This window comes from Aplysia californica, unplaced genomic scaffold (assembly GCF_000002075.1).
Source record: "Aplysia californica isolate F4 #8 unplaced genomic scaffold, AplCal3.0 scaffold00045, whole genome shotgun sequence".
Taxonomy (NCBI): domain Eukaryota; kingdom Metazoa; phylum Mollusca; class Gastropoda; order Aplysiida; family Aplysiidae; genus Aplysia; species Aplysia californica.
Window position 1 is genome coordinate 1,998,580 of NW_004797315.1, and position 8,292 is coordinate 2,006,871.

General features: G+C 39.3%; 1 protein-coding gene across 1 annotated transcript in view; it reads right to left on the minus strand.

The window, feature by feature from the left end:
* Window positions 1-3,072: 3,072 nt before the first annotated feature.
* The window catches only part of LOC101857468 (cytochrome P450 2C31), a gene marked incomplete in the record, with an annotated part of 11,078 nt that continues 5,858 nt past the window's right edge, over window positions 3,073-8,292 (minus strand). The window contains 2 exon segments of the mRNA XM_005092390.3: window positions 3,073-3,895; window positions 6,437-6,564. Coding sequence (XP_005092447.2) covers window positions 3,688-3,895; window positions 6,437-6,564 — 336 coding nt within the window.

The following is an 8,292-nucleotide window of genomic DNA, read 5'->3' on the forward strand; positions in this document are numbered from 1 at the left end:
AGCCTATTGTATTGTTTGGCTGAAAGTGTGAGAGTGAGTGAAGTGTGAGTCTCTGTTCAGTTGTATTGTTTGCAAGTTTATAAAATAAATCTGGGTTGTTACAGGTTAGACTTTAGAGGGGAGAGCTGTAGCAAGGCAGAGGAGGCCTGCTGAGAGTATAGGTGGAGAAAAGGCTAGTTAGAGCCTCGGTTTATTTCTGTGTAACGTGTGAGATTCCAACGAATCGGGGCCCCATCGCTCGCTGAGGAAAGGATCACACGTACAAGAGAGAGAGAGAGAGAGAGAGAGAGAGAGAGAGAGAGAGAGAGAGAGAGAGAGAGAGAGAGAGAGAGAGAGAGAGAGAGGAGGGCGCCAGGTATAACAGCTGAGGAAGTTGATTGCAATTCTTTTGTTGGGCCTTCATATGGTTGCTACGATCAAAGTGGGGAAAATGTTTACTCCTTTCCTCTTTAGAGACAGTAGGAATATCCGAATTAATGCTTCTTAGGTGTATAGTCTGTTTGGTACATATCAGGGGAGGCTACCGTGAAATTTATCTGAACATGGTTAAACTGGAAACGGTGGTAAACCGTAAGAAAGTAAAATCCCTGAATTCCTTTCTTCTATTTGGACAACCTCTCTAAACTGAAAACCAGGCTAAACAGAAAATAAATCCAGCAGTCCAGCAGATTTAGATAGACTCCGTCGTTTTAAATGAACAATTTGGAGATTTGAGTCAGTGAGGTGATTTCTTGAGCAGAATACGATAACACTAAATCTAACCAAGCAAGAGGCCTCAAAGCTGGGGTGACCAGAGCTGGTGTGTTTCTCAAACTGACAATAATTGTGGTAGATCTATACAGTACAGTGGCGTCCAAAAGATATTTGAAAATGGTTTTCGTTCTTAGAGTTTCGCTTTTTCTAAAAATCGAAATATTCTGTATTGTCTCCTTAAAATTTTTCTTAAAAATTTGGTGAAGAAAACCATGTGGGACTGAAGCTGCACGCCCCACCTCACAGGATGTCACTGCTAGTGCTGCCCGTTTTGTTTTGCAGTTTGAATGTGTTGATGAACGCGGCTTTTGGCAGTTAAACTATACTTTTACCTTGCCTTTACATTCTGTTATTGGGTATCTTTATCTTTTCCTCCTCCACATCTGATTGACTTCTTTCTTACTACTTTATATTTAGATTATGGCGCCAGGTCCGTTTTGAATCATTTTATGTTCATAAGTATGGGTGAACTGTTCTTGACCCTTTTTAAAAAGTAAATCCTTTCTTTTCAACATCTGCGCATTCTTCCTAGGAAATTGGAGGGGGAGGGAGTTAATAGCTCATGAGACATCCTGGTGGACCACGGGGGGGGGGGGGGGGGATCAATATAAAATTAAATAAACAGTCTTGTTGCAATCATAACATAAGAGAAGAATATTCTGGACGGGTGGGAGATGGTGTGAGCAAGGACAATCATCATCATCATCCTGTGCTTTGCCGACTGGCGTGGGCGATCATGGACCTCCACTTCCATCTGTCTTTCGATGCAGCAATGGTGTCTGTTGTTCTTGCTGCTCCCAGCCATGTTGTCATCTTGTCCAGTATCTTTTCCCTCTGTCTGCCTCTGCCTCTCTTTCCATCAAATTTCCTGTTGTTACAATATTCTCTAATCCTTCTTTCCGCATTGTGTGTCCGAAGAAATTTGCCTGTCGTTTTCTTATATTCGTGATAAGTTGTTTTCTATCATTTGCAAGGACAACAAATTCTGAAATTTGAGATGTTTATGGCACATGTTTAATTTTTTCTTCGCTGTGAAAACAAATACATATACACACGTGTCAACACAAAGGTATTCAAAATAAAGCACAGGTACCTGGGATTAAATATATTTACATGTACGTACATAGGTTGTTCACCATTCCAAAATGATAAAATAAAATTCCTACGTGGAAGACAGCCAAACGAGAACTTAGCTGATATTGCTTCAATGCTGCTGTGTGAAAAGATAGAGGGAAAGAAGAGGAAGACTAAGAACAATATACACAGTGATGGCCAGAACAACTTTGCCACGAATAAAACAAACAGAAAAACGGAACTGATCAAGAAGACAGACAATAGGAAGGAAGGGGGTACCATGATCGTCAGTGTCTGCTCTAATTTTTTTGCTTCACTCTGAAGTGTTGAATAAAAAAAATTAAAAGTCTGTCGGTCTTTTCTCAGCAAATGATTTGCATATGTGTCTAATGACAGAAAATATGGGGTCATATGACGTATAATATAATATATTGTTTTGATTTTTTTTTACACATGTTATAAAAAACAGCATGCGTAAGGAGCAAGATTATTTTTTAAAATAAGTCTGAAGCATTTGCAAAATGTTATGTCCATGTAGATTTATGTCCACCTAATCCAGCAGGTCAAGATCTAAACCTCTACCCCCCTGCAAAGTAGATCATTTGATCCAATCACAAGTGCCATCAATTTTCATGATAATTCTAAGGTCCTTGATGCTAAAACAAAAAGTGTGATTTAAAAAAAACCTGTACAACAATAGTTTTTGATATATTATATGTACTTTTCAGCAGAATCAACTTACTTGGCTTACATGGGAAGAACAATATGCATCATTAACATATTATGATACCAAAATACTACTCACGTCACATATTCCTGGTCTTTGTCACCAACATAAACATAAAGGCAGAACAGAAATCTAAAAAAACTCACCTCTGTAATTACAGCTGGATTCCTTCTCTGGTAATGCAATAAGACCTCGTAAAAGAACTAAAAGTAGAACTAAAGGGGATGTGTCCAGCAATTCCGAAGATGAGGGGTTAAAAAGGTCAATCTAATTATTATGTTTAGGATCTTTGGCACAATTGCGTCTTATTCGTCGCTGCGAAGCGCGAAGGGAGCACGCACTCGTCCATAGATCATCATCATCACCATCATCATCACCATCATCATCACCATCATCATCAGTATCATCATCGACTAAACAATTCCCCTTTTTCTTGTTTCATTTTTCTAGATAACATAACAATTTGCACCATGCCCATACATTTTTACGAAACCTACAAATATCGGCACCAAAATCAGGACTTGGGATAAAAAATAAAAAAGATAAAGTCATGTGAGTTGTGCCTTTGAATGATTTTGTAGTTGAGTGGTGGAAGTTATTACTTGAGTGTTCAGTTCTAATGAAGGATGAACGAAATTGATCTTTAGCTAACAAACAAATTTAGTTCTAGAAATCAAAGTGACATGTAAAAAAAAAAAAAAAGAAATTAAAAGCGTGAGGTCCTCCCTCACCAACCCAAAACCCCTAAAAGTATAGGCCTACACCATCTCATTTATTGTGCCCATTATTATCTTCAGCCTGCGATAACTTAATTGTGCACGCACACTTTTTTAGCACAACGGGCCGCCCCTGGAAGGGGGGTAGGAAAAGATTAACAAATGCACATGATATTGACACAAAAACGTTCGAAATAAAGCACTGATATTCAAATTATATTTAGATTAGCACTTGTACTTATCACTATAAATGTATACAAACCGTGTACTGTATTTGGGTATTCTTTAAAAACACTACTGATAACTTCTTTGTTATATAATAATATAATAAACGTATATTGGTTCAAGCAAGAATGTTGTCCATTGTGTGCTGTTCAGAAGAGAATAGAGAAGTCACTCTTTTCTGCCATCTATTTCTCAGCGATTACGCAGTGTGCACATGAACGGAGGTGCCTGTCTAATGGCCCCCTTCAGGTTTTCTCTCGGGTCACAGGATGGTAGAGGGTTGTCCTCCGGAGGAAGGAGGTCAAATTTCTGGAGGATCATCACCGTGAACAGAAAGATACGGGACCTTGCAAACGCCTCACCAGGGCACATTCTGACCCCATGTCCAAAGGCCAGAACCCTGGGAAAATGAGTCAAAACAAAAATTTTTTTAGTTTACTTCAATTGAGTCTGTTTAAAAAATTGAAGCTGAACTCCCGACTATAAATGACTCTAGTAAATGACTCTGGTAATTTCGAAATAAGATATTGTTTGGCTCAATACCTTTCATATCCATTTCAGGACACATTTCTGTGAGGATTTGTACTAAAAACCATTCATCACAAGCACACAAAATGTAAATTTGCAGTTTCCAAGGACACTCAAACTTTGGGAGCCACCAAACTTTGGGAGCTTTTTTCAAGCCAATTTTCCTCTGACACCAGGCGATCCCCACCTCCTTCAATCGCAAGTGTTTCTCTTTCTATTCAAGATAGATGGGTATTATCTTTCCATTGAACTCAAAAAATGAAGAAGCTTTAACTTTATACCAGTAAAATCATGAGCGCCAGGTCCAGTGTATCGTGACGAGCATCGCCAGTGTAGGTTACTGTTTACCATTTATCGCACACATAAATGGACCTACTCTCTGTGTATAGGCCCAGTGAAAAAAATATAGGAAATGTATGTCTGAGGCGCAACCTTCAGTTGCTCGTGCCTTGCTGTATGTGTTAAGTCACAGAGGTCCTACACATAACCACTAGACGGCACGTACTGTGATTCGTTATGCCATTGGCAACGAGCTTTCTCACTTATTAAGACTAGCGCAGAACAGTGGGCAGTGTGATGATCTACTCTTTCATCTAGTTTGTGTGATTGTTTCTTTGTGGTAAATCATGCAAGCTGGCAGTCTCAAAGAGAAGGCACAATGCGTACTGTTTGCACCTCAAATTGCCGTTACTAACGTGGGTTGCCAGTACAAAGAGATGGGCACCACGAGGTCACAATTCGTGCTGGCAAACAGGCCCCATCCGATATTTTCACTTTTCAGTGAGCAGTCTAAGCCGTGTTTTTTTTTTTTTTTTTTTTGCACATGTGCGATTGAAAGGGCCCCCTTGTATCCACCACTGTTCAGCCCATGGCCGGCCTATGCCTAGCCAGGATGCAGCCCGCATGTTTTTGACGAGTTCACGTGGTCCCCATGCTCACCCCTCTCATTTTTATACACAAGACATCGTTCAAATCCCTCCTCCTTTAAACATCTCTAATCGTCTACTCTTATACGACCTGTCTGTGCTGTAAATGCCATAAAACGCTTACTTAATTTAAACATACCGACACTAAAAAAGGCAGATTAGAAAAAAAATGGTCAAACTGAAATTTGCCGGAAGCATGAAAGTCCATCCCCGACCCACCGCGTACACAGGTGGCGGGTAGTGGAACAGGCTATATTATGTAGGGTAGCTGCGAATAACCAATAAGCAGTCGCGGACCAACCGGCGACAGTCTTGGAGAGCGAGGTGGAACAGGGTGGTGGCAATCCTGTCTCTATAAAATACCTAATGTGCTCAGTAAAGAGACTGTCAGGCGAGAGGGAGGCGCCGAAACCTGCCACCTGCCCCTACTGCCCTGTGGGTTAGTCCTTTTGGACAAAGGCTAGCGGAGTAAACCGTACAAAAATCCAGCAGAAGGAAACCATAGCTGTATTCCTTCCTTAGAACATTATGGATCATAACGGTAATAAGCAGAAAAACTCCAATCCCAACATGCAATATCAAAATCAATGATACCACCCTCAAGCTAGTACAACATTTTAAATATTTGGGGACCATTATATCATCAGATGGTATATGTCACACCGAAATTAAAAGCCGCATTTGCCAAGCAAAAGCAGCCCGTCCACAAAATGAAACAGATACTAACAAACATCAATCTGTCACTGGAAACGAGGAAAAGAGTACTGAAAAGTTACATCGAGCCAATCCTATTATACGGGCGCGAAGCGTGGACAATCAATAAACAGCTGGAAAGAACAATTGTAGCGACAGAGTTGTGGTTCATAAGACGCATGCTACGTATCCCATGGACAGCTAGAAAAACAAATGAAGAAGTCCTGGTTGAAGCAAATTATAGAAAACAACTTATCACGAATATAAGAAAACGACAGGCAAATTTCTTCGGACACACAATGCGGAAAGAAGCATTAGAGAATATTGTAACAACTGGAAAGTTAGAAGGAAAGAGAGGCAGAGGCAGACAGAGGGAAAAGATACTGGACAAGATGACAACATGGTTGGGAGCAACAAGAACAACAGACACCATCGCTGCAACGTAGGACAAGGTGAAGTGGAGGTCCATGATCGCCCACGCCAGTCGGCAAGGCACAGGGTTATGATGATGATGATGATGAAAGTCCAAACTCTATGCTGTCGACATTCATTGCTATTTAAACTGCCCTCTCTAAATCGAAAAAACGGCTAAATCGAAAAATGATTTAACCGAAAAATAAATCCTAAGGCACTTGAATCCATCTCTAAGTAAGGTTATCAACATACTGCACTCACTGAAAAAATAGAAAACAAAAGGGACAGAGACAGTCAATGTACTATTAAAATCTTCAACCAATTATGGGTGACGTGACAAGACTAAGATAATGTAGGGTTGAGGTTCCACTCAAACTCACTTTTTGCGCACTGGATGATTGGCTGGCAGTATGACCCCACTCTCATCTAAAAATCGTTCAGGCATGAACTTCCAGGGATCGTCCCATAAATCAGGGCGATGATGGAGGAGCCACTGATTCGCCAGGAACTGGAAAAAAAAGTGACAATTTTAAAATAACATTGAAACATTTATAGAAACCTTTTATAAGGAATTGTATCCATATTGTGAGGCAGCGTGGTGGAATCAGGCTCTCGTCAAAATAATCAAACTGAAGAAACTTGCATTTTTTCCCAGGTTTGTGAATATTTCTGTCCCCGTAGGATTATGCGATTGTGCGGCCGCGTTTTTTCGCGTAATTCTGCAACATTTGCATAATTTTAGATTCTCCGCGTTTTTTCACGTCTTTCCTTTTTTTTCCACCAAACGATTAATTAACGCCTCGCCATGTGACTAAAGGGACGTAATCACCGTAATAAGTTTCATTTAAGTGAAAAGTTGGCTATTTCCCTTGTTAGAAGATCTTTTTTATGGGTTGTGAATTTGTTTCTTGAACTGTCATGTTCAGTTTTTCAATCCATCAAAAGTTGTTGTCTCATGTCTGCTGATGTTTCATGTTTGACAGGTGTCCCTGGTTTTAGTAATATGCCAGCATTAGAGTTAGAGGTCCAGATGTGCTTTTTTAAAAAAAAGTATTTTTCTTTCCTCTATAGATCTAGTTATACAGCTTAAAGTTACAGAGATTATATTTTTTGGTTGTTTTTTTTTCTTTGTTTATTTTTTTTACTGAAGTGTATTGTTTTCTTTTCCGAATACACAACAAATTACTGATACTGATATGCTCTGTTTTCAATTTTCTGTACATAAAACATGAAAATTATGAAACTTCGCGTTGAAAAAGTGCAAAACATGTCGCGAATGGTGTTACGGTAACTTGCATAATTTTTGCATAATTTTGCTTTTTTGTGCATAATTTGGCCTTCTAAATTTGCATAATTCTACGGGGACAGATTTTTATCAAATTTTTGTTTTTTGGCTCAACATCTTTCATGGCCTTTAAAGAGCTCGTTCTTGTGTGGATTTTTCGGAAAAAAAGGTTGATTAAAGGCACAAAACATGTACATTTTCAGTTACCACGGACTCTTAAGCTAAGGAAATAACTAATCTTTGGCAGCCATTTTCTCACAAATTTTACCTCTGAAAACAGGTGACCCCACCTCCTTCAATGACAAATATCTCGACTTGTATTCAAGGTAAATGGATTTATTTTTCATCCACAAAAAGGCAAGTGAACAAGCTTTAAGATGATACCAATAACCCTACATGCCCAAAAATTGACGAGAGCCTGATTCCACCGTGCTGCCTCACCGTATATTATACGGTCAAAAAGCAAGTTGACAGATGCATCCACCTTTTCGAAAAGTGCAAATGTTCACTGTTTCTTCATACAAAACAAAATGTGATACCCTTAGAGTTCGGGGAAAGTCAACATGTACATTATTTTATCTTGTATTCTTTGAGAGCCAAACATTCAAAATATCCTGAGGACTAACAAATTCAAGAAACAGACCCGGTCAATGTATATTGTGCATTTACTCGCAAGAGCATCTGACTTCTGCAAAACGTTTTGTTTTGTTTGTTTGTTTGTTTGTCTGTTTATGTTTGTTGTGGGTTTGTATTTATTTGTATTTATTTGTTAAAATCTTTTTATTTATTTGGGCGGGGGGAGGGGGGGGTTCTATGGGCGCATCATTCTCCTAAAGTAGGTAATTCCATAAAAATTAAACTGCCGTGACACACCAATCGCAGACCTACTGGAATAAAATGATTATAAGCAAAGGTAGAGCTATTCGTTTTGTTGCTGTTGTTGTTGCTGTT